The 25577-nt window shown below is 43.4% G+C and overlaps 2 protein-coding genes across 3 annotated transcripts in view; one reads left to right on the top strand and one right to left on the bottom strand.

Annotated features, from left to right (window-relative positions):
- Positions 1–11730, top strand: part of LOC139409090 (polyamine-transporting ATPase 13A3-like) — a 65885-nt gene extending 54155 nt beyond the window's left edge. For both annotated transcript variants that reach the window (XM_071153781.1, XM_071153780.1), the window contains exons 16-32: positions 269–388; positions 553–570; positions 675–828; positions 1092–1337; positions 2168–2340; positions 4472–4600; positions 4691–4770; positions 4912–4954; positions 5065–5174; positions 5354–5450; positions 5559–5631; positions 6061–6238; positions 6538–6716; positions 6895–6983; positions 7148–7228; positions 8236–8328; positions 9144–11730. In XM_071153781.1, the coding sequence (XP_071009882.1) occupies positions 269–388; positions 553–570; positions 675–828; positions 1092–1337; positions 2168–2340; positions 4472–4600; positions 4691–4770; positions 4912–4954; positions 5065–5174; positions 5354–5450; positions 5559–5631; positions 6061–6238; positions 6538–6716; positions 6895–6983; positions 7148–7228; positions 8236–8328; positions 9144–9356 (2076 nt within the window). In that variant the 3' untranslated portion in view covers positions 9357–11730. The remainder of the gene's footprint in view (positions 1–268; positions 389–552; positions 571–674; positions 829–1091; positions 1338–2167; positions 2341–4471; positions 4601–4690; positions 4771–4911; positions 4955–5064; positions 5175–5353; positions 5451–5558; positions 5632–6060; positions 6239–6537; positions 6717–6894; positions 6984–7147; positions 7229–8235; positions 8329–9143) is intronic.
- A 7471-nt stretch (positions 11731–19201) lies between these two features.
- Positions 19202–25338, bottom strand: LOC139410117 (small conductance calcium-activated potassium channel protein 1-like). Its single transcript, XM_071155560.1, has 8 exons — positions 23695–25338; positions 23457–23552; positions 22922–23340; positions 22518–22659; positions 21670–21780; positions 19782–19909; positions 19580–19649; positions 19202–19483 (listed from the first exon to the last, which is right to left on the bottom strand). Exons 1-8 carry the CDS (start codon positions 25336–25338, stop codon positions 19202–19204), a joined length of 2892 nt encoding a protein of 963 aa, XP_071011661.1.
- Between the last annotated feature and the right edge of the window lie 239 nt (positions 25339–25577).

Here is a 25577-nt window from a genome sequence, read left to right as displayed (position 1 = left end):
AATCCGTCCAATGTGTTTCATGCCGAGATATGTCGAAAGTATATTGGACAAGTTGCTTTGATAGATTTTCCGGCTTACTATTTCTTACTTTGATGTAAGAAATTGTAAGCCGGAAAATATCTCAAAGCATATTCGCTTTCCCCTGACTTTCAATGATGTGCCGATCACACTTATGGGTCCATTTTGAGATGTTGGTCAGTTGAAATATCCACTTTCGATGCAGCTTAGCGTTTCTTTCATGTTTACTCCTCCCTCTTCTCCTTGTCAGATCCTGGAGGAGGCCACTGAGGAGGAGACCTCCCTCCACGACCGCATCATGCCCACCGTGGTGCGGCCCCCCAAGCAGCTGATGCCCCCCGAGCCCGTCATGTCACCCGAACAGGACATGGTACGAATAGTTTACCCCCACCCCACCCGAGAGCAAGGCACTGATGTGTAAATGATTAAGATTAAGCTCTGTCACATATTCACCTGTCACAACCTGTCACATATTATTTGAAAGGCACTGTTTGATTGTACATTCACTCTGTTTACTTCACTGTCACACTGTAGGAGCTGTATGACTTGTCGGTAAGTAGTGCTGTCGCTCTTGTTTTTAATATTTATCCTAGTTTGACTTGGAGGTGAAAGATCTGGAGGTGAAAGGGAATTATGTGTGTTGTGTCCCCATACAGTTGGCCTATGAGATTGGTATTGTGCGTCAGTTCCCCTTCTCCTCGGCGCTGCAGAGGATGTGTGTGGTAGCCCGTCTGCTGGGGGAGAAGCGCATGGATGCCTACCTCAAGGGAGCGCCAGAGGTGGTGGCCAGCCTCTGCAAGAAAGACACTGGTTGGTCTCTTAACTGTTTACTCTGAATTTGACAGTACATTTTGCAGATGCTCCTATTGAGAAGTTATGGCCAGTATAGTAAGGAACGAACGCTCGGCTATTCAGTCGTAGCCTTGGACTAACTAAGTGTGATAATCATGGTCACGTCATACTATTGACCTGATGCCAATGCCATGATAAAGACGAGCATTTTCAGTGAAATGTTTTGCTCCCTGGAATTGTTCATTTTGAAGATGTTTTTTCGAAACCGTCTGTCCATGTAGTTCCAGAGGACTTTGCGGATGTTCTGGAGGACTACACCAAGCAGGGCTTCCGTGTCATCGCCCTGGCCCACCGCCGCCTCGAGTCCAAACTCACCTGGCACAAAGTCCAGAACGTCAACAGGGACCAGATGGAGGCCAACATGGAGTTCCTGGGGCTGATCATCATGCAGAACAAGCTGAAGGCTGAGACCGCCGGGGTACTGGAGGACCTCCGCAGGGCACACATCCGCACCGTCATGGTCACTGGTGAGAAAGCGGGCACACCAACATGTTTATCATATCAACATACACAGTAAAACATCATCACTGATCTGACTTGACTGGATCTGTGAAAGCCATTCAGTAGACTTGGATGCCAATGGTCTTGAATCAGTGATGAGTGACCTCAAGGTATATGCCATTTAGCAGAAGCTTTTTTCCCCAAAGCGACATATAATCATGCATGCATACATTCCACATATGGGTGGCCACAATACTGGTGTTTCAAGCGCCATGCTCTACCAACCTAGCCACACAGGATCACTATCGGACATGAGTTGTCACTCTCTAATGACAACCACCAGTACCCATTCATACTGTAGCCATGCCTCACACACGTAGAATGTGATGTTGGCTGTGATGATCTTTGGATTTTTCTTGTGGTTCTCAACGCTTTACGGAGGTATTCCTGGAATCCAGACTAATAAAGTTCTGGGCCGTGCAGCTTAACTGGCAGAAAGAGCCAAAGTCCTGCCCGGTGTCCCTCTCTCCTTTTCTCCCTCTGTCGCTTTCAGCACTGTAAATGTAATCACACAATTATATGGTTTCACCGCCCGCCAACCCCTCTCACTAACCCGTGGCCTGTCATGCGGACCACTGGTCCAGAGCCAGTATGCCCAGGCCGCCCCAACCCCTACCCAGGTTTAGAGTTTCACAAAAGCATAGCGCCAGGACAATACCCCCCTGTACCTCAGGGGATAGGAGGCAGTCGCCTCTTGGGCAATGATCTAAAAATCTGTTTTGTGTGTCCCCCCCCCTTCCATAATGGTTATGAGTAGGTCTGTGCCTAAAGGCAACATTTAACATCTTTCCTCCAGGTGACAACATGTTGACGGCCATCTCAGTGGCCAGGGACTGTGGCATGATCCCCCCTCAGGACCGGGTCATCATCGCCGACGCGCTGCCCTCCAAAGATGGTCAGTCGGCCAAGATCAACTGGTGCTACGCAGACAAACCCAGCAAACATGTGGGCAAAGCCCCACGCCTGGAGGTGAGAGATGGACCCCTGGCGGTGGGTGTGGCTAATTACAGCTCTGTCAGACAGACACACACACACACACACACTAGATGCTGGGTGAGTGAGATGGAAAACAGAAACACCACACGAGTGCCCTCTGTGGGCCAGCATGAGTCATGATTAAGCTAGTTGTTCGGATCCCCCTCAGTTTCAATGAGAAGCTGGTTACATCAGAATTCAGAAATAGCCCAGTGATCACATGCAGCAAGAATGGATGAATGAATGGGTGTGTTCTGGGTTCTAGACAATGGCAGCCAGTCATTGTGTCAGATTGTGTCTAGATGCTATCAGGAATATGTATATTTACTGGCATACCTTAAAGGGATAGTTTGGGATTTTGGCAATGAAGCCCTTTATCTACTTCCTCAGTCAGATGAACTTGTGGATACCATTTGTATGTGTTCAGTTTGAAGGAAGTTTCTACCTAGCGTTAGTGCAATTACTGGAAGTCTATGGGAACAACTAGCATGCTAACTGTCCTTGTGGACTTCGTCGTTGCGCTAAAGCTAGTTAGCTTTGGCTCACGAAACTTGCTCCAACTTCCTTCGTACTGGACGTTGAGACATAAAAATGGTATCCCTTGTTCATCTGACTCTGAGGAAGTAGATATAGGGATTTGGCAATGAAACCCTTTAAGGTCTCCACATCAGTTTATATGGAAACCAGTGGTAATTTCGTCAACGAAAATAGTGACAAAATATTTTTCAGTGGCAATTGACGAGACTTTAACTAACTAAATAGACCCAGAAAAAAAAAACGAAATGAAAAAGCTTTTTCATTTCAGTTGACTAAAACGAGACACGAATAAATTACCTCTGACTAAAATCTGACTGCTAAGTGGACTTGAAAAAGTTTTTGGGTGAAATTGAGAGCTTTATTAGCAGCACAGATGCGCAGCACAGTTCTGTTCAGCAGTGGGAAGGATGCACCAAACCCGGCCTACATCATGTGAGCTGCGGGGGAGCAAGAGGTGAGGCAGACGGGCTCCGCCTCTGATTATACACATCACGTTAGCGACTCTCTCTTGCTTCCCGTAGATAACCAGTCACAACTTCCTCGTTGGCTATCCTTTGCCTGGTTAAGAAACACAAGCTGCTTTACGAAATGAAAAACAGTAGCTGCATTGAGTTTAATAGTAAAACAAGTCTAGCTATGTTTTTCTCTCCCTTGAGTATAGAGAAGGAGGCTGTCTTTGAATTTGTAGTCTCGCTCAACCCTCCCACTTTCCCCACTGCATTTCATAGGCAGGTTCTGTAGCAACTCTCCCTCTTTTCCTGAGAGAAACAGCTTGATTCTAGCCCTTACGGTTCTAAAGATATGACCCATAATACCGGCACTACGTGTTTTTCTCTCTATCGTGCATTGGCGGGACACATTTTGCAAGTGGCTCGTTCTAAAACTAGGCTACTTGCAGACCGGACCGTTAACTATTTGTTTAGGCGACTACTTGTTCAGTCATAGGGGTCAATTTATTGACTCAATTCCTCTTGCCACTACACTGTATCTGACTGGGTAAATAACTTTTATTTTGTGTTAATGGGGACTCAGACTTGAACACTTGGACCAGTACTCGAGCACCGATTTGGACTCGTTTTTGTGACTCCACTACATCACTGGGCGAAACAGTCATTAGCTCCCATTCTACTTTTGGACCCCAATGTGGCTGTGGCATCTGTGGAACGTTGACCACAATGCCAATGACGTGACCGAGTGACGGATGTGCAACCCTTCCTGCTTTGCGGCACCATCTGGTGATTATGCTTCTCTCGCGCTCTCTCCACTTGTGTGTGTGTGTGTCTATTTGTTCTGTATGTAATGTACACTATCTATGTAGGCTGAGTGAGGAATTTACATGGCCAGATAATTCTTCTATATGTTTGTCATATTTCTGCTACTGGGAAGAGAATAGGATGTTACTCAGACATGTGTTGGTAGGACAACGCTATGCATGTTTGTGCACATAGAAGTCAGTGACGTATGTTTACTACAGGTTAATGAGGCAATACAAATGTGACGTCACTAAAAATGAAAGGGCATTTAGTTGACTAAAAGATGTTATTCTTCCCTTGTTCACCTGTACCTGCTTGCCCCCCTGTCCCAACAGGAAATAGAGATCAGTCTAGAGGATGTGTGTCACACTGACGAGCCCACGTCTCAGGACCAGTACCACTTCGCCATGAGTGGCAAGTCCTTTGCTGTCATCTCTGAGCACTTTCAGGATGTGCTGCAGAAGGTAATGGGGTCCATTCCCCAATAAACACATAGCTATTGCTGTTGTGATTTGGTTGTGTCTAATGCATTGTTGTCGGCCTATGTGGTGTAGTTGGTGCTGCATGGGACAGTGTTTGCCCGAATGGCCCCCGACCAGAAGACCCAGCTCATTGAAGCACTGCAGAGTGTGGAGTGAGTAGAGACGCTGTTGACCCCATGGGCACAAATAGCACAGTACACACTCACCCTCTTCATAGATCTGTTTAAATTGCATTCATTACACATTTTGTAAATTACAGTTAAAAACAGTAAATTATCTTTCCCCATCTGCAGCTATTTTGTGGGCATGTGTGGAGATGGCGCAAATGATTGTGGTGTAAGTACAGACCTCTTTTGAAAGTGTTTTTTGTTGTCAAATGATCATGCAGATAGTGTCTTCTATGTTATTGCTTCAACTTTCTCCCCCCCTCCAACCTCGCTCTCTAGGCTTTGAAGAGGGCTCATGGTGGGATCTCTCTCTCCGAGCTGGAGGCCTCTGTAGCCTCTCCCTTCACCTCCAGGACCCCCAACATCTCCTGTGTGCCCAGCCTCATCAGGTAGGCCTGCTCTGGGCCTCAAGCACCAGAACACTACCCATCAGCTCAACATGGCTAACAAATGAACACCAGCCTACTGCCAAGCTTAGAGACTAATCAGTGAGCCTTATAAAAGCACTTGCATACTGACTCGCTCGATTTGTTCCTAAAAATTTTTTTATAATAATATCTATCCACAGAGAAGGGCGAGCGGCTCTCATCACCTCCTTCTGTGTGTTCAAGTTCATGGCCCTCTACAGCATCATCCAGTACATCAGTGTCACCCTGCTCTACTCTGTGAGTACAGTACCCCTCCCTTAGTCTCTGCACTCCTGTCAGGATATTACTAGTCTCTGGTGTATACAGTAGCTGACCTCTGACCTTATCTCTCTGTAACCATGTCAGATCCTCAGTAACCTGGGAGACTTCCAGTTCCTCTTTATCGACATCGCTATCATCCTCCTCATCGTCTTCACCAGTAAGTAGATCAATACTAGCTAGTTTGACACTTGTCCACAAGTGTCCTGACACTTTTATTGCGATTTAATTTGGTTTTTAGAAACTTACCCCACCAGCAATAGACTTCCTCATTGCTCGTTCTGCAGTATGGGAGTCACGGATAAATATGAACAAAGTCTCCAAAAACACCCAAATACTTTATTTTAGAAACGGCAAAGCTCTCAGTAGAGTGATGCAGGTCTTTAGATGTTGGTAAGTTTCTATAAACCAGGTGAAATTTTAGAAAATGGAGATTTGTTAGAAATGAAAGTGAACTTGTCCTTTTAAATTAAATGTTTGATCTACTACCAGCTTCGCTGGGTTTGTACTTCACTCTCTCTACCCATCCTACCTTCCGGTTCCTTACTTCTTTCCCTGTGTCTTTGTCTCTCCCACCTTCTCTGTCCAGTGTCTCTGAACCCAGCGTGGAAGGAGCTGGTGTCGAGGCGTCCCCCCTCAGGTCTGATCTCAGGCCCTCTGCTGTTCTCCGTACTGACTCAGATCCTCATCTGTCTGGGCTTCCAGACCATCGCTTTCCTCTGGGTCCGACACCAGGCCTGGTACGACATCTGGACGCCAGAGTCTGAGTGAGTCCAAGTTCAACTCCCAAGCTAACTACTGGACCTATTCAAAACACACCATTAGGGGGACAGCAGTAAGAATGTAAAATCACCAATTCACACCAATAACCTGTAACAATACACCAATCTACCAACGAGACGACACTACCAGACTCAAAACAAACCAATAAGCCATATACCGTGAACGTCTTATTGTATACTATTACTGCAAACAGTAGGGACGTCGCCAGTCAACCTTTGACTTGTAAAACTGCTTCCCGATATACATATGACTGTGTGTGCATCTCTGTTCTCTCCTCTCCCAGTGCCTGCAACTCGTCCCCCCATGCCAACTTCTCCCCGAAGCACAACTCCTCTGAGGACGACCACAACATCAAGAACTACGAGAACACCTCCCTGTTCTACGTCTCCTCCTTCCAGTACCTCATCGTGGCCATCGTCTTCTCCAAGGGGAAGCCCTTCAGACAGCCCAGCTACAAAAACTGTGAGGACCAATGTTCCCACGAATTCGCCTGAAAATCGTCTAACAGTATAAAAGTGTTTTTTTTAAGTGTTGGATCCAAAATCAAGTTAAGGTTTGAGATTGGTTGGAAATCCACAATTTTTTCCTGTGTGACTGACCTATGTTTGATTAGTTGTTCTGTCCGTCTCTTTCTCTGCAGGGCCCTTCGTGGTGTCATGTATTGGCTTGTACATATTTCTGTTCTTCATCATGTTCTACCCTGTGTCTGCTATCGATGAATTCCTAGAGGTGAGTGGGCATCAACCAGGAGAGACGAGCTTCATACAGATATTAGCCTCAAGCTTCGGTTGAATTGGGTCCTACAGTAATGACTTTGTGAATTAACATGGCGTTGCTTCACTTTTCTTGTTTAAATGTGCTCTTGAGAATCTGTTCCTCTCCCTCCCGTCTAGATTGTGTGTGTTCCATTTGAATGGAGAATCGCTCTGTTCTTCATCATCGTAGTCAATGCAGCCGTGTCTGTCTTGGCGGAGGTAAGACACACACACTAAACTGTCCATTTTGCAGTATTCTGGGCTCTCTTTACACCATGTTACATAGGTATTTTTCGCATGTACAGTTTTTGTTTTGTCAGTGTTGACGTCATCAATGTTGTCATCGTCAGTGTTTTGATGAAGGTGCATAGGTTGTCACGTGGTGTTCGATTGTGCGTTGACTCTGACCTACTGTCGGAGAGTGTTAAAGGATGAAGTGGAGGGCTGAGCTGTGATGTACCATTTGACTATCTTTTCAGTATGAAAAAGACAGAAACTGCCTCGTCTTTCATTGACGTAACCAACTGAAAATGCCCTCTTGTAACTTGAGCGGGGACACTCACACAATTCCTCCCTTTCTTTAAATACAACCGGTCATCACCACAGTGACGGCCACGCTGTAAACCACTCAGCGCATTAAATCTAATGGGTGGTTGGTTACACACCCAGGCTCTGCTCTTTCTCAATCTCCAAGCGTAGACAAGTGGCAGAAAATGATGACCTAGAGCTGTGTGGCCCAATGATAGAGATGGATCACCGGTGATTTACTATTAGAAAATGCCCCTGGCTTGCCCTGCGCAGTAGAGCAGTTCTCTCTCCCCACTCTTGAGCCTCCCACACACAGCTTAGCAGTGACACAAGATGGCGGTCTCGCCAAGGCTGCCAACCTCCCGCACACCAACCAATGACGCTCAATGGATAATCACCAGGAACAGATCCCGGTCTCACAACAAAATCCACTTTTAAAAAGCACCATCCTGTTGTAGATGATGCCACCCTCTTTCTCATTGTATTTATTGTCTTCGTTTATGTTAAGAATAACTCCTTTTGCCTCTACTCACGACTAACGCACAGAGCTGAAATCACCTCAAATGTCCTTTCAGTAGTTTGACTATACAAAACACAAATGAGGATGGACAAAATCTGCTTGAGAAAAGCTGTGTGATCAAGTAGCCACTCTGCTCTTTGTAATTTCTTTCCCGCCCACTGCGCCTATTATTCCATAGACCCTCGTCCTTGACGTCGTCTTATGGAAGCTTGTGTTCAGCCGAGACAAGCAGGGCAGCTATGGCACCACCCCCGCCACCCCGACAACACAGGTTGGGAAATCTGACACTCCTCTTCCACCGTCGCTTTTAATCTCCCCTGGTGACCCCCCCCCTTCTTTCTCTCCTTTCTCTTTCTCTATCACCCAGCACTCTTATTATATAACATACCCAAACCTTGCATGTGTGGACCTTATTGTTCTCTGACCCTCTTTCGCCCCATGGTGGGTTGTCTGTGTTATTACTCTGGGAGCACGATTCCTTCCTGTATTTAATACCCCCAGCAGTAGTACAGTATTGGCTCCAGTAAGCTCCTCCCGCTGCATGCGCCATCAAAGCGTCCCCTGTTAGCTCCTAACAGTGTGAGTGGAAACCTCATGGTCTAGGTCAGGTACAGTATCCACTGCAGGCTAGCTGAGAAGGGTATGTCTCCCATCCATGGTGTCACTCTTGATCCCACCCATGGTGTCACAAATTATCCTAAGTAACTTCTCTGTTGCACTGCTTATTTTGAGGTAATTCTCGGCAGAAAAACGACAATTCCCCAAACGTATTGCCAGCCATGCTTGACTTGATTTGAATTACCTAATAATAACTTATTCTGTTGAAATTATAGATTTTTTCACAACAGTTAAAAACCATAATAAAACAATGTGTATGCATGCTGCAATAGTGAACCAATCTGAATACCATCACTACCTTTTTAGGTTATATAGCGCATGTGAGATCATTCTACCTTCTAAAGGCACAAAAATACAAAAGACAATTGGGAAGACAATGAATGAGGAAACATATCCACAGAGGAAAAAAATATTCATTAAGTTTTCTTTGCCCTTTCCCTCCTCTTGTTGTTATCGTGTGGTTTCCAGGGTGGCATAGACCTCTGGGGACCCAAGTGTCTGTCGTGGCTGTGCTGCCGGCAGAGGAAGGTACCCAAGGCACTCTACATGCACCTGGCCCAGGAGCTGAGTGTGGACCCCGACTGGCCCCCCAAACCCACCACCACCACCGAAGCCAATCCCCCGCCGCCCGGCAACACCCCAGAAAACTGCTCCTCCTGCCAGATCATGGCCGATTCCTAGCACCCCCCCGCCCCTGATATTGCTAAAGTAGATATACATACACGACCAAAAGGACAAACTGTTGTCTATGAAAAGGACGAGGCGAAAGACTATGAAAGATGGGGTGATGGTAAAAATGGTTTGTGGGATGGACAAATGGGAGTGTCCAGGTATCTGGTCTCTCCATGCTCTTTGCTGCTCAGATCCATCACAGTGTTCAGAACCTGGCTAGTCTACATAAGCCCCACCAACCAAACCCCTCAACCTGCCACCACCCTCTGGTCTACAAAGGTTTGTCTACTACACAAATACATCCCAAGGATAGTTTACTCCAGCGATTCTCAACTGGTGGGTCACAACCCAAATTTGGGTCACGGGTGGTTTTGAATGGGTCGCAGTTGTCTGGACTTAAACGACTAAAACCAGTTAGAAAGTGATTACATTGTTTAATCTGACCTATTTTTCTTCAGTCACTATTTTCAATATAGAGCTAATTAGCGGCACTATGTTAGTTGATTTTGTGGTCTCAAACCAGTGAGTTTATTGACATACATTTTTCCAGATTGCATTGCTAATTTTCTTTGTGATGCAAATACACTATATGACCAAAGGTATGTGGACACCTGCTTGTCAAACATCTCATTCCAAAATCATGGGCATTAATATTGAGTTGGTGCCCCCTTTGCTGCTACAACAGCCTCCACTCTTCTGGGAAGTCTTTCCACTAGATGTTGGAACATTGCTGTGAGGATTTGCTCCATTCATACACAAGCATTAGTGAGGTCAGGCACTGATGTTGGGCAATTAAGTCTGGATCACAAAGGTGCTCAATGGTGTTGAGGTCAGGGCTCTATGCAGGCCAGTCAAGTTCTTCCACACCAATCTCGACAAACAATTTCTGTATGGACCTTGATTTGTGCACAGGGGCATTGTCATGCTATAACAGTGAAGGACCTTCCCCAAACTGTTGCCACAAAGTTGGAAGCACAGAATCGTCTAGAATGTCATTGTATGCTGTAATGTTAAGATTTCCCTTCACTGGAACTAAGGGGCCTAGCCCGAACCATGAAAAACAGTGCCAGACAATTATTCCTCTTCCACCAATCTTTACGGTTGGCACTATGCATTGGGACAGGTAGCGTTCTCCTGGAATCCGCCAAACCCAGATTTGTCCTTCGGACTGCCAGATGGTGAAGCGTGATTAATCACTCCAGAGAATGCATTTCCACTGCTTCAGAGTCCATTGGCGGCGAGCTTTACACCACTTTAGCCGACGCATGGCAATCTTAGACTTGAGTGCGGCTGCTCGGCCATGGAAACCCATTTCATTAAGCTCCCGACGAACAGTTCTTGTGCTGACGTTACTTCCAATGGCAGTTTGGAACTCGGTAGTGAGTGTTGCAACCGAGGACAGGTGATTTTTACGCGCTTCCGTACTCGGCGATCCCGTTCTGTGAGCTTGTGTGGCCTACCACTTCACGGGTGAGCCTAGACGTTTCCACTTCAAAATAACAGCACTTACAGTTGACCGGGGCAGCTCTAGCATGGCATAAATTTGACGAACTGACTAGTTGGAAAGGTGGCATCCTGTGACAGGGCCATGTTGAAGGTCACTGAGCTCTTCAGTAAGGCCAATCTACTGCCAATGTTTGTCTATGGAGATTGCATGGCTGTGTGCTCGATTTTATACACCTGTCAGCAACGGGTGTGGCTGAAATAGCCGAATCCACTAATCTGAAGGGGTGTCCACATACTTTTATGTGTATATATATAGTGTATCAAATCGCGACTGAGCCAACCTGGTTTAATTTGTGTCCGGGGCAAAACCAGTTGAGAACCACTGGTCTACTCTATATTCACTCCCCTTCTCCTCACCCGGTGTACATGCAGTCCAATAGTCCTTGGTGTCGACAGGCTGGGTCCTGTGGCAGAGTCAGACCCCGTGCTGAAATATGCAGCAACTGAACACACTCCAATCTTAGTTCTTATTTCTACAGTTGTAGTTGCTGCTGCTGTGATTCCTAAAGAGGCTCAAGATCTTCTCCCATTGCTTTTGTTTGTAAGCAGCCACCAGACATCTCCACTAAGGTGGTTATCATCATACAGGAGACTCGAAGCATGGATGTGCATGAACCCAGCTCCATATAGCCATTGTTACATGGTGGTTGGAACACTACTGCTTACCCAACAGTACTGTAATCGTATTATTGCTGAACCAGAACCTTTTTGTATTATGAAACAGTATGTGCGCAGAAGAGGCAGCATGCAATTGGCTTGGAATCATGTGTAGCAGCAACATGTAGAAACCATCCATAGGCGAATAGACTTGCAAAATCGTGTCAAACTGGCCACACATGGGCTAGCATTGCTCCTCATTGCTCCTCTTTGGAAGGAATTTTTTTTTATCCTGTATTGCATTTCTTCCCATGGAAGAAGAAACAAGGTATGATAATGGCATTGTGAAATTCATTAGCTAGCTGTATGCTCTCTCCATACAGCCGTGCAACTGGCAACACACACTGTACTACCGATACACACTGCGCAATAGCCATAATAGCATGCATGTATAACCACTGCACAGTCAAAAGAGAAATCAAAGGGCTAATACTCATTGTCCATGAGAGGAAGCTGCTGGGTGGAAATCTAGGATGACGGGCTCAAATCAAATACAATCTCATTTCATTTGTCACATGCTTCGTAAACAACCGGTGTAGACTGAGTGAAATTATTACTTCCGGGTCCTTTTCCAACAATGCAGAGTTAAAGATAAAAAATAATTACAATAGAAATACTAACAAGGAACAAATATGAATAACAATAACAAAACATTGCCATGTTCAGGAAGTACCGTGCAGGAGTACAAGGTAATTGAGGTCGATATGCACATCAAGTAGGTGTAAAGTGACTAGGCAACAGGATAGATAAGACTGTAGCAGCAGAGTATGTGGTGAGTGTGAAAGTTTGTGTGTGGCATCAGTATGCATGTGTGCCCAAGTTTGTGGGTGTGTAGGTAGATTCCAGTGTGTGTGCATTGAGTTCATGCATAGAGTTAGTGCAGAAAAGGGTCAATGCCGGAAGTCCAGTAGCCATTTCCTTATCTATTTACCAGTCTTGTTTAGCAGTAGTGCTAAGCGATTAGTGTTTTTTTTTGGAGGTCGTTTCGGTTCGATGATTAAAAAATAATCACGGTTTTAGGTTGTGATTATTTGGGTTAAATGCTGCCCATTTACTGCTGATCACTTATTTACCATTTATTCACATTACTTTAATATAAAATATATTTTCGTGTATTACATTTGTTTTATTTGATGACTTTATTTCATTACAAGTCATCATCTCATGTCTATAGAGCTGCTGTCTGACAAAATCACTATTCTGTAGCTCGTCAAAGTAAATAATACTTATGACTGCTGAATAACAACGATCAATCACTTTAATCATGTATTTTCTGGTAGGGATACCTCGCGAAGCAACAGCTGCTCTGTCACCTCACGATCGTGCATTCTTGTCTCTTCCTGTAGCAGGCGTAAAAGAAACATAGACCGGACAAGTAGATGCACAATGGATTATGGTCATTGTAGTTAATTAACATGTTATATGCACTAAACTATGTAGAATACTGGCCTGTTGGAAACTACATCGCACAGTTCAGGCCGGATCTGATTTATCTCGAGAAAAACTGTAGAATGTGCTCATTGAGCATACAGAAAAAAACTTAACAGAATGGAATTCAAATAATTGAACCAACTTCAGCCAATTAGTTGCTTAAAACAACAAAAAATAAACGTAATTGCTCAGCAATATTTAGCGGTCTTATGGCTTGGGGGTAGAAGCTGTACAGGGTCCTGTTGGTTCCAGACTTGGTGCACACTGGCACTGCTTGCTGTGAGGTAGCAGAGAGAACAGTCTAAAACATGTGAGGGAAAAGTCTGAACGTGCTTGATACCATTTAATTCTAATTCCATTACAATGAGCCAATCCTATACCTCTGCCACCATTGTTGTCCATATACTCGAAGATACAGTACACAAACATGCACGCACGCATGCACACACACACACACTCTGTCGCAATTCATATATTCTCAACAGCTAAATTGGTTCACATTATTTCATAACATAAAATGTTCTGTGTGCATTGCTGTCCACCCTCATGTGTTGACCATATTGTAGATGTCATATTTTCTGCCGGTCAGGTGTGTACTATAAGCCAGTCTTTCTCCTCATAGTAGCAGATCAGGTATCGTCAGAGATCCTAGTTTGTGTTCATCCAAAATGTGTTTCAGAATTGTCAGAAACACGGTACTGAGAGATACCGCTAGAATGCTAGTTCAAATCAAAAATAATTTTTAGACAGAATGACATGTTAAGGCAGTGTTCATTTATTCTGTTTTTTTCTGCATCAATCACTTTTGTTTATTTAAGATTCATATTTAAATTTCAAGAATAACAAACGGTTGTTACTTACAATGTCGTAGTTATACATAATTACCAGATCAACCCTTACAGATCTCTATTGTAATGTTAATGATTTCCTGTGTGTTGGTAGTATGGCAGGTCCTACGGGCCCTAGTTTTGTCGCACCAGGACTACTGCTTGTGGTCAGGTGCCACAAAAAAGGACTTATGAAAATTGCAACTGGTTCAGAACAGGGCAGCACGGCTGGCCCTTGGATATACACAGAGAGCTAATATTAATAATATGCATGTCAATCTCTCCTGGCTCAAAGTGGAGGAGAGCATGCTTGTATTTGAATGCACCAAGCTATCTGTTTGACTACTGGTGCACAGCTCAGACACCCATGCATACCCCACAAGACATGACACGAGGTCTCGTCACAGTCCCCAAGTCCAGAACAGGCTATGGAAGGCGCACAGTAAATAGTAAATAGAGCCATGACTAAATGGAACTCTATTCCACGTCAAACAACTCATGCATGCAGTCAAATTAGATTTAAAAAACAGATTAAAAAAACACCTTATGGAACAGCGGGGACTATGAAGCAACACAAACATAGGCGCATACACACGCACACATGGATTTTGTACTGTATATATGTGGTAGTGGTGGAGTAGGGGGCTGAGGGCACACAGTCTGAATGTATTGTAATGTTTTTAAAATTGTATAAACTGCCTTAATTTTGCTGGACCCCAGGAAGAGTAGCTGGCAGCAGCTAATGGGGATCCATAATAAATACAAAATATGATAAAGGTGTATACAATGCACACTAAAGAGCATTTTCCAGAAATACCGGTCATTGATTGACGATATGACCAGGGGCAATAGTACATCCTTATGTGCCAATTCACATGTCTAAACTAACTCTATGATTGAATCCAGTTTTGCTTTTAGTAAGGGTATTTTTACTAAATGTTTCTGAAGAATTATTCATGTTGGTTATTGTTATTTTCTTCTGTTCAAGGGGATCTTTCCTAAATATCTGTAGAAGACTCCAATTATTTTATTAAAATGTGGCATTTAGTTTTGTTGAATGATTATATAAAACAAACCATATTTTGTCTTTCCCAAAGAGTAAAGAACATTTTAATCAATGTTCAAATGGTTGTAAACAAGTAATATCTGTTTCCAGATCGGTCCAAAAAGCCGAAATCCAAATTAGTCTGGAATATTATGTGTACATTTACAGTATTTGTGTGTTTTTAAAATTTAGCTTAAATATTGTTTAGAGATGTGCTTGAAGTCTGAAGTCTGTATTTTTCATTCATCTAAGGGCTGTAGTGTTGCTTTCGACTCTCTATTTGTGGTACTGTTTCGTCACGATCAGTTGTCTGTACACTTTTTATTTTCTTTTTTTACCGGAACAGCAACGCTGCGTTCATCTTTCTGAATTAGACATGATTCTATTGGGCATTTCTATAATTATTATTTAAGCCAATGATGAGGTGCGATTGTCTAGGGCCAGAAGTTATTTCTGACCTTGTGACCTAACCAGGAAAAACTGGGCTGTAGTTATACTTTTAAAGCCTGGAATGTTGCTTGGTGAGGTGTGAAACTCCTTGCCCTACGACCAATATCTAGTCACGTGAGGAATATATCTTGTCAGTACTCTGAAAACAGTTACTATTAATCTAATGATTGAAATAAGGGATTCCATATAATATCCAGTGCCTTCAGAAAGTCCCACCCCTTTACTTCTACACACAATACCCCATACTGTCAAATGTTGTTTTTTAGAATTTATTTGACAAATTAATTAAAAATGAAAATCTGAAATGTCTTGAGTCAACTATTCAACCCATTTCATATGGCAAGCCTAAATACGTACAGGAGTACAAATGTGCTTAAGTTGCATGCAATAATAGTGGTTAACATTATTGTTGAATGACACACATACAATTATCTGGAAGGTCCCTCAGTTCAAAAGTAATTTTCAAGCACAGATTCAACCACAAAGACCAGGGAGGTTTTCCAATGCCTCGCAAAGAAGGGCGCCTATTGGTAGAAAACAAAAAGCAGACAATATTTGAGGGTGGTGAAGTTATTAATTACACTTTGGATGGTGTATAAATACACCCAGTCACTACAAAGATGCAGGTGTTCTTTCTATCTCTGTAGCCGGAGAGGAAGGAAACCGCTCAGGGATTTCGCCATGAGACCAATACTGATTTTTTAAATTGTTAGAGTTTAATGGTGGTGATGGGAGAACTGAGGATGGATCAACAACATTGTAGTTACTCAACAATACTAACTTAATTGACAGAGTGAAAAGAAGGAAGCCTGTACAGAATAAAAACATTCAAAAACATACATCCTGTTTGCAACAAGGCACTGAAGCAATACTGCAAAACACTTGGTAAAGAACTTTTTGACCTATATACAAAGTGTTTTGTTTGGTATAAAATCCAGCACATCACTGAGTACCACACTTCATATTTTCAAGCATGGTGGTGGCTGCATCATGTTAGGGTATGCTTGTCATTGGTGAAGACCGGGAGTTAATTCGGATCAAGATAAATGGACTAGAGCTAAGCACAGGAAAAATCCTAGAGGAAAACCTGATTTGCTTTCCTGGTAGACAAATTCACCTGTCAACAATAACCTAAAAAACAAAGCCAAATATACACTGCAGTTGCTTACCAAGACGACATTGAATGTTCCTGATTGGACTAGTTACAGTTTTGACTTAAATCTGCTTGAAAATCTATGGCAGGACTTGAAAATGGCTGTCCAGCAATCATCAACAACCAATTTGACAGAGCTTGAAGAATTTTAAATGGCATAATAGGCTAATATTGTACAAGCCAGGTATGCAAAGCTCTTAGACTTACCCCAAAACACTCACAGCTGTAATTGCTGCCGAAGGTGATTCTAACATGTATTGAATACTTATCAAATCAATAAATATTTGTGTTCTATTTTTCATAAATATATCATTTTTCTTCCACTTTGACAAGAGTATTGTGTGTGGATCGTTGACCAAAAACTCCCACTCCAACAAAAATGTGTAAAAAGTAAATGGGTGTGAATACTTTCTGAAGGCATTGTATTGGCACCTCAGTTTGACAAATATTGTTTCTGGGCAGAAATATTCTGACAATCTTTAGTTGAATGTTCGTTTTCACTAGCACCTGGCACCTAAAATATGTAAATGATGCTTTGAGTTTTTATACACAGTCTGTATGTAAAATCACAATGTACAGGCTGAAGAGTGTGCATTGCTGTGGATATCACAACCCCTCTCCTCTAGAGAGGATTGTTTTGCTGCTAGGGGAATGATTCTCTCAACTGTCATAACCATGCACCTTAATGCTTCAACTTTGAATCAATAATGATAACCCTAAAACTTACAAATTGTTATTCTGATAAATGATATTTTACCCAGATACGGCTATATCATAGCAATGAAGTGTATGCTGAAACTCTATGCTCTTAAAAGGTACATTATACCAGTTGTTGACATCTGTAATCACCTGTTTTTTTTATTAAGTGTTTGAAACGAACCATTGAGGCATTTAGAACATATCAGCCACTGAGTCTGTAGAACTTCCAGTGGAATTGTTTCCTCAGGGAAATGTGTGTATTTGTTACGTATAGAGAATTATAATAAAGTTAATACCTAACTGAATGCAAAACAAAGCCTGTTGGTTAACATTTTATTCAAATTTTCTGTCTTTGTTTGTTGCCACAAAATCTAATCTCCCAACCCTCAGTAAGATTCTTCTCTGGAAATGTTTTTGTTTTTGTTGCAGAGATGTAGATTGCTTGTAATTTATATATATTTCTTTACTAAGGATTGTTTCTAATTTCTTTAGATTTCTTTTGATTGTCTTTTCAATAAATGTGGTCTTCAAAAAAACATGTTTGACTACTTTATAGTAAAACAAAATAATTTAGGCCGGGATTTAATCCAATCGCGCTTTGTCGACAATGTGCCATTTACAGGTAGTTTGCGATTGAGCGGACATATGCAGCATCTACCATGAACGCAGACTGTTCTTATACCTCCGTGATGCGGATTCCATGAATGCAGGAACACATGCGCCTTTAAAAGGTATGTTGCTGACAAAGCGCAATCGCATTGAATCCCGGCCATACTAGAGCCCCACAGTGTGTCAGAATACCCATAAAACCTAGTGGTCTAACAGGAAAATGGTTCCAATTGTTTTACCAACATTCATTTTTCCCATGCAAACTACAAATCCCTATATTGTCCAATGTAAAACTTGCACAAGACAGTTTACAGATTGTCAATTTTTAAAGAAATGTAGCCTATTTATTCATTACTACATTTAGCAAACATCACATAGTTAGTCCAGAGATTCTTACCTTTGCCTCGATTCGGCAGTCTCGTCCAGATCATTATGGCATTTGTAGTTCTTTATAATAGCCACATTAGCAGCTAATTAGCTTTTAATTTTGGGGAGGTAAATACAGGCGAATATATGGATGTCACCTTGTCCTAGAGAGATTTACATGGTTATCAAAATGTCACGCCAGGGTAAACCTGCATGGAACACAACCCTAATTTGAAGTGTTTCTCAAATCAACTATGGGGAAAAATGTAATGGTGGAAAAAACATTTGGAACCATTTCCCTGTTTGACCACAAGGTTTTATGGGTATTATGACTCTTGGTACTCTCTTAGGCCAAGATGCAATCAGATCAGCGGTAACCCACATTTAGCTGACTAATGCATATGTGTCTTTTCACTGCTTTTGTTTAGGCGGTGTCAGATGTGTAATGTTAGACCTGTCAAATCTACAAGAGGCTCTTGACGTTATCTATCGCGGACATTGCCATGGAATGAACTGAGTAGAAATTCCATGCTTCTGTCACAAGTTCAAACACTGGAATGTGTGATGTAATGTACACCGATTTAGTCTGATAAATCCTTGATATTTAATCATTTTAAATGTAATTGTCATTATTTCTATATAGCCTGCAGTTTCTCGTTCTAAACTTCTAAAGCGGGTGTGGTTTCATGACTACTACAAAAGCAGCTCACTGATTCGACAGGTATAATGCAGGCAGTTACACAGACAAAAGGGGAAACCCAGATACGTCACGGGGTATAAATCTGAAGCATCGTTTAGAATTTAATGCGACAGCCCCAAGTTTTGCCAAATTATGTCGTCTGGTCTTTGGTGTCCCAACGCAGGTAACGTAGCGGGAAATAGTTAGGGTGGCTAATACGGGAGCAGCATTAGCCACCCTAGCACGATGGTGTAATGGGATTTTATTAAGACTAGCATTTTTCCCTTTTTGGGGGGACTGCACAAAAAAGTAACTTTTTCCTAAAATGCCATGCCTAAATGCCACCGCTATTCAAGAATGGCCCAGGTACACAGACTGGCAATCCAGGATAAATCCATTTAAGGTCACAATTGTGGAAATGTGGCTAGGCTGTCAGCTGTAAGGAATGGTCTGTGGTGCAGTGGAAAGGGACCGTTGGCACCTAGCGGGAACCCAGTGAAGCTCCGATTCCGACGAGGCTTTCCGTACACGGTGGGCCAAGCCATCCAGGAAGTCCTTGTGCTGCTGTGTGACCGCTTGGGAGAGCAGGCTGGGTAGGGCCTGCAGATTGACTAGGATGGAGTCCAGTTTGTCGTCCAAACTACCAATCCTCCTATCCAGCTCCTCGCTGCGCAGCTGCAGGTCAGACACCAGGTCGTACATCATGTTCTGAGTCTGTGGCGCAAAAACAATGTCAAACTTGTGATCGGTGTTTAGAAATAAATATATAAATTAAATATGATGATAATGAAGATGATCATGAAGGTCCACCTTGGCTAGATCCACAAGTGTGTTAGCCTGGTCGGTGAGTTTCATCTGTTCCAGTTTGACTCTGCGCAGTCTAGGGGAAAGTGAAGTGGAAGGGAGTTATGGAGGGCAAAGGTAAGGGGTAAGTTGGGCTGCATAACATACTCACAGATATACGCACATCAACTATTTATTTAACAATGGTTTGAAAAGGCACACTACTTACTGGTGAATGGCTTGCAGAAATTTGCGCTGATGTTTGCGTACCCTGGCGTGATCGATCTTCTTGACTAACTTGGTGTGTTTGTAGATAAGCCATGTCTCTCTGAGTACATTGGCAGCTGTGTTTTTCACCTGTAGGGAACATTCCAGAAAACATAAATGTTTTGGTACAGTCCTATGATGGTATCCAGCCCGTAGCGTGGGACTTGGGCCGGGATTCAAGCTGATCGCGCTTTGTCGGCAATAAACCTTTTAAAGAAAAGGCCATATGTCTGTGTCTGTTATTTGCCCATCTTAATATTTTCTTTTTACTGGCCAGTCAGAGATATGGCTTTTTCTTTGCAACTCTGCCTAGAAGGCCAGCATCCCAGAGTCGCCTCTTCACTGTTGATGTTGAGACTGGTGTTTTGCGAGTACTATTAAATGAAGCTGCCAATTGAGGACTTGTGAAGCGTCTGTTTCTCAATGTACTTGTCCTCTTGCTCTATTCTGGTTAGAGCCAGTTTGTGCTGTTCTGTGAAGGGAGTAGTACCCAGTGTTGTACCAGATCTTCAGTTTCTTGGCAATTTCTCGCATGGCATAGCCTTCATTTCTCAGAACAAGAATAGACTAATGAGTTTCCGAAGAAAGTTATTTGTTTCTGGCCATTTTGAGCCTGTACTCAAACCCACAAATGCTGATGCTCCAGATACTCAACTAGTCTAAAAAAGGACAGTTTTTTTGTTGCTTCTTTAATTAACACTACAGTTTTTAGCTGTGCTAACATAATTGCAAAAGGCTTTTCTAATGATCAATTAGCCTTTTAAAATTATAAACTTGGATTAGCTAACACAACGTGCCATTTGAACGCAGGATATATGTGTGTTCTATTTTTCATAAATATAAAATATTTCTTCCACAAAATTCTGTACAATTCAAATGTTGTTATGATTATGATCCAGGCCTACAGTTAATGACATGACAGCCAAACCCAGTGAGCACCGATTGACGCAGGACATCTATTGACATTTATTATTGGTTGACATTTGGTCGATCCACCCTAACCTTGGGCGTGTTTGAGCGGATCACTTTTGTCAAGTCGGTGACCATCACAGATTTAGCCTTGTCTGGACCAGCCTTGATTTGCCCAATAATACTAGTCTATGACTGGTCCAGATTTTAAAGACTTGTTGTAGTTAAAATATTATTTTGGTTGTGTCAGTAAACTTCAAACATGATCACTGCCATTTCTGAAGCTTTTGAAAAGTCTGACATAAGTGACAAACAATCATGAGTAATTGATACTTTAATCTCCATTTTGCCCCATTTTGCTATTTTATTGGGACATAATAACTTGGCATAATGTTTTCTTCTTTGATATTTTGCCGTAGAAGCAACAACCAAAATAGACGTCTTTTCAACTAAAACTAGATGTCAATAGGAGGTTCGGCAGAGTCGTCTTTTCAACTAAAACTGGATGTCAATAGGAGGTTCGGCAGAGTCGTCTTTTCAACTAAAACTGGATGTCAATAGGAGGTTCGGCAGAGTCGTCTTTTCAACTAAAACTAGATGTCAATAGGAGGTTCGGCAGAGTCGTCTTTTCAACTAAAACTAGATGTCAATAGGAGGTCCGGCAGAGTCGTCTTTTCAACATCTGTAAAAAACACCTTGATAATGTCTTAAAATACATCTTTTAAACTTTCACTTAGAACTGAAAACTAAAGTGGCTTCAATGTCCGACAACATTTTGCTTACTGGGTTGCTGATTGGGGGGCATTGTCTTTATTTGTAATGTCTCTTCATAAAACATTTTGATTATCCGATACGTATCAGGTTAGGGTCATAAATCCACGGGTTCAGTTCGGGTCAGGCCCAACATTTTGGAGCCATGAAGACCTCTAATGTCCACTTACTCGTTTATAGAGCTGAGTGTCCATCATAAAGTTGTGAACATGCTTCTCAGCTCTGGTCAACTCAGACTTCCTGGCAACTACAGCAACCACCAGGGCAGTGCAGCCAGCCCCCTGAGGAGAAAAGATAAAGGCAGTAATACTTTTTCATGGGGAAAAGTGTTGTCTTTATATCGCATTAGATATTATTTATTCAATATAATAACACATGTACAGGCATATGTTTGTTTTGTTGCTGTTGCCAGTATATCAGTGTATTTTCACCATAGTTCATCCAACTACAAACCCCTTCTTGAATTACACTGATCTGGTTCTGTGTACTAACTCCTGAACTTGGGATAGGGTTAACTATCAGGTATCATATTGAAATATTGAGTGTTTAGGTTTAGAGGGTCTACACCAGAAGTTAATGCTTATCTGTAGGAGGAAGGTATATGGTGTGTGCAATTAAGCTTGGAATGTACTGAGTGTAGGGAAAGTGGCAGGCATTGATAAGGGGAGAGAACCATGGATTAGTGATGAAGGGGGTCGAGGTCAGGTCACATTAAGGGAGATAGAAAAGTTTATGGCCCGTATCACTTAGGATCCTGCCTAGCAGTAAAGATACAATGTTTGTACAGACGTGTCGGAGGAGACTCAGCCTAGGAGGAAGGGTTAAATATCAGTGTTTGTGTGAAAAGGTTTTTATCTAATGCAGCTGTATCGATCCTCTGGGAAGAATAAACTTGGTTAAGTTTTCATAGTGTCCATTGAGTTTTTACTCTGAGAAATTCGAACTTAACACCTTAGAGCTGCCTCATCCTGAATGTCATAGATCTCTTTTGACACTTGCGAATGCATAGGAAACATACCATGATTCCAGTCAGCAGACACACACCCTTTCCACAGTAAGTGTGAGGGACCATGTCTCCATAACCAATGGAGAGAAAGGTGATAGAGATGAGCCACATGGCCCCAAGGAAGTTATTAGTCACTTCCTGTGTGTCATGATACCTGGAGGAACAAGAAATATATATGTATTATAATAACCACGTATCTCTTTTTTTACAGTATAACATCTTATACTCTATTCCATACATTTGTGTATGTTTCATTATATATCAAGCAAAGAGGCATAGTAGAAGTCCATAACATCTTGAGCTAACCCCAATCAAGCGAGGCATTAATCTTACATAAGGATCTTCTTCACTGAGAAATGTACTGGGTAGTAGTGATACAGTGTTGATGGAATGCCTACTGTGTCTGGGGCCTGTACCTCTCACATACACGCACCGTCCACGCTGCGATGATCCAACAAGAGACGCTGAAGACCAGCAGCACCGTGCCGGGGCAGATGGTCATGAGGGTCTTCATGACGAACCGCGTGTTGAAGTTGATCTTGTTGAGGGCGCCGATGCTGCGGGACGAGGCATCCGTGAAAAGCTTGCTGTGCAGCAGCATGACGCGACCGATTAGGTAGAGCCTGAGGAACATGGGGATGGAGAGGACGAGGTCCACGTCGGCATTGGTCAATGAGTGTGGGTAGGTGAAGGCCAGCCGGGCTGTCCAGGTGAAGATGTACTGGCCCGGGATGGGGTGGATGGCACAGACCAGCAGCTCCAGCACAACCAGGAAGATCCGCTCATATGTCATAGCAATCCTCCAGTCGTCAGCTGCATTGTCCACCATGAAGAGCTGTGTGTGTAGGTGTAAGGATAGGAGGGCAAACAAGGAGATTTAGATGTGGGGGAAAAGAGAGCAAGGGGAATAAGTGTAAAATGAATGTATTAATGGTGATGGTGGCATATCACCTGTATTTCCCGTGCATGGTACATCACAATGAGGCCAAGCAATACAGCAGTTGAAAGGCTGACGAGGCATTTCAGAGCAAATGAGTATGATGATTCCTGCAGAGAAGATAGACAATTAAGATCCCCTCTTTTAAAATGTCTTGTCTTACCATTACGCTAGGCCTCATATTCATGGTAGACCTCTAATTCTGCATGACATTATGACGGGTCAATCCACTGCAATAGAGACATTTCTTACCTTCGTGTAAACCCCCCAGGACAGTTCCGTCTCCGTCACCATGACAACAATCCCAAACATCCCGAAAATCAAGGCATAGTCGCTCAGCTGTTTGCGCTTTCCAAATAGCGCTCTACGCTGGCCCAATCTGTAGCCAATGTCCTTAGTCCTCTTCTGTGGCGCGTCTCCTCCTCCCTCGCTGTTGCCCTTACTATTGTCCTCACTGAGGCCTTTGGAGAACACCTCCTCCAGGACGGACCTGTGGAGAGTCTGGAGGGGCTCTTGTCTTGCTGAGTCCAGCTCTGAAAGGTTGGGTGGCGAAGCCCCTAAGCTGCTCAGGGGTCTCCCAACATCCCCATTGTATTTAGCGCTTGTCACTACTGTGTCGGGAGGGAGTGGGCTACTGCTCTTGGACAGGGAAGGCGTTGAACCAACATGGCCAACCTTTTTGGTATGAGGATGTACCTGTTGCTCCCCTTGTCGTTGCCCTTCTCCCTCTAGTTGATGGTTCTCCGGCCACCGCTGGCTACTGGAAGAGGAGTGAGCACTGCTTTTGTCGCTAGTAGCCGGGAATGAATTCTTCCCTCGTGGGCTGCTGCTGGATGGGTAGAGAGAACACTGATGGCATTTTAGAATGCTAAGATGGTCACAACAATGCTGCCTTTGAGGGTGTTGCTGTAGTTGCTGGTTTAAGTAAGGTTGTTGGCTTCCACAATGCACTCCACACTCATTGGCACAGCAGCTAGGTAAACCGTTTCCTAGCATCCATTGGTGTTGTGTATCTAAGGGAAGTTTCTGTTGGTCCTGAGATTGAGACAAAACCAAGAGCTGCCTAACTTTACTTGACTCATTGCCATTCAGAGGTATATTCAGTGAAGGCTCTGTTTTTTCAGTAGTCGAGACTGGTGGTAGGTTATGCTCTTTAATCTTGAAATGATTATGGGTCTGCTGCTGCCATTGATTATACTCCTTCAGCCCGTCTTCTCCTCTGCATCGGGATGTGAAATTATCCTTCTCGGGATTGACGGTCCCTGTTGAGGGATCCTCTTGACTTGGTTTCTGCCTGAAAAACCGTGATGACGATGACACCAGGGAGTTCTGAGGATAGGAGTGGGTATACTGTAGAGAAGGAGGAGTTCCCTTCTTGGAGAATGTGGAGAGGCAGTCCTTCAAGAAGCCCTGCTTTGATTGTGGCTGGAAACCGGCCACCTCTGATCCATGTTTTGTACTAGGAGAATAGCAAACAGAGCCACAGTCCGCATCAGGATGTCCCACCGTGGTCCCATGCCACTCAGCCAACAGTGGGCTTTCACGCTGCAGTTCAAGAGTACCACCCACCTGGCTACAAAAGAGCAGGAGATCTTGATTGCTCAGTTTTGACAGTGTAGTTTTTAATGGTGGAGATTTCCGTGGTGGAGCGACTCCATTTGGAGTAGCCTGTGGCGGAGAAGTGGAAGTGGAAATGCTGTTATTGCTCTGCTCTGGTATTGACATTTGGGGCTGGAGGGCAGTTCCAGAGTAGCGATACTGCATGACCTCAGGGGCTTTGTCTGGTAGAGACTGCCCTCGAGAGTTGCAGTGATCCGGGTCTTGGTCGTTGCAAGCGTCTCCTGTTGAATCGAGCCGACGTGTTGCATTGGTGGGTTTGACCAGAACCAGCCTCATAATGTATGATGATGACAATTATTTATTTAATTTCCTGTGTACTATGGCAGCTAAAAGCTGAATTGCAGTAACACATACAAGGAACCAAATTTAAATGAACAAAACAAGATACAAGAAGATCAAAAAGTCAGGGAGTTGAGGCAAGAATGGAGGTTGAACAGTCTGAGCGGTGAAGGGATGGAGGGAGCATTTTGGTCACAGCAAGGGAGGTCGGTGGTCATATCAGAGTCAGTCCGAGA

This window comes from Oncorhynchus clarkii, chromosome 5 (genome assembly GCF_045791955.1).
Source record: "Oncorhynchus clarkii lewisi isolate Uvic-CL-2024 chromosome 5, UVic_Ocla_1.0, whole genome shotgun sequence".
Classification (NCBI taxonomy): Eukaryota; Metazoa; Chordata; class Actinopteri; order Salmoniformes; family Salmonidae; genus Oncorhynchus; species Oncorhynchus clarkii.
This window is presented reverse-complemented; position numbering and strand designations above follow the sequence as displayed.

Bases quoted from the DNA above. Each gene is read 5' to 3' on its own strand.
- LOC139410117 (XM_071155560.1), bottom strand. From the start codon at position 25,338: ATGAGGCTGGTTCTGGTCAAACCCACCAATGCAACACGTCGGCTCGAT. The intron at 22,660-22,921 runs GTACAGGCCCCA...TTGTTCCTCCAG, and splicing joins ACGGTGCGTGTATGTGAGAG to GTATCATGACACACAGGAAG. The intron at 19,650-19,781 runs GTAAGTAGTGTG...ACTTTCCCCTAG, and splicing joins TTTCTGCAAGCCATTCACCA to ACTGCGCAGAGTCAAACTGG.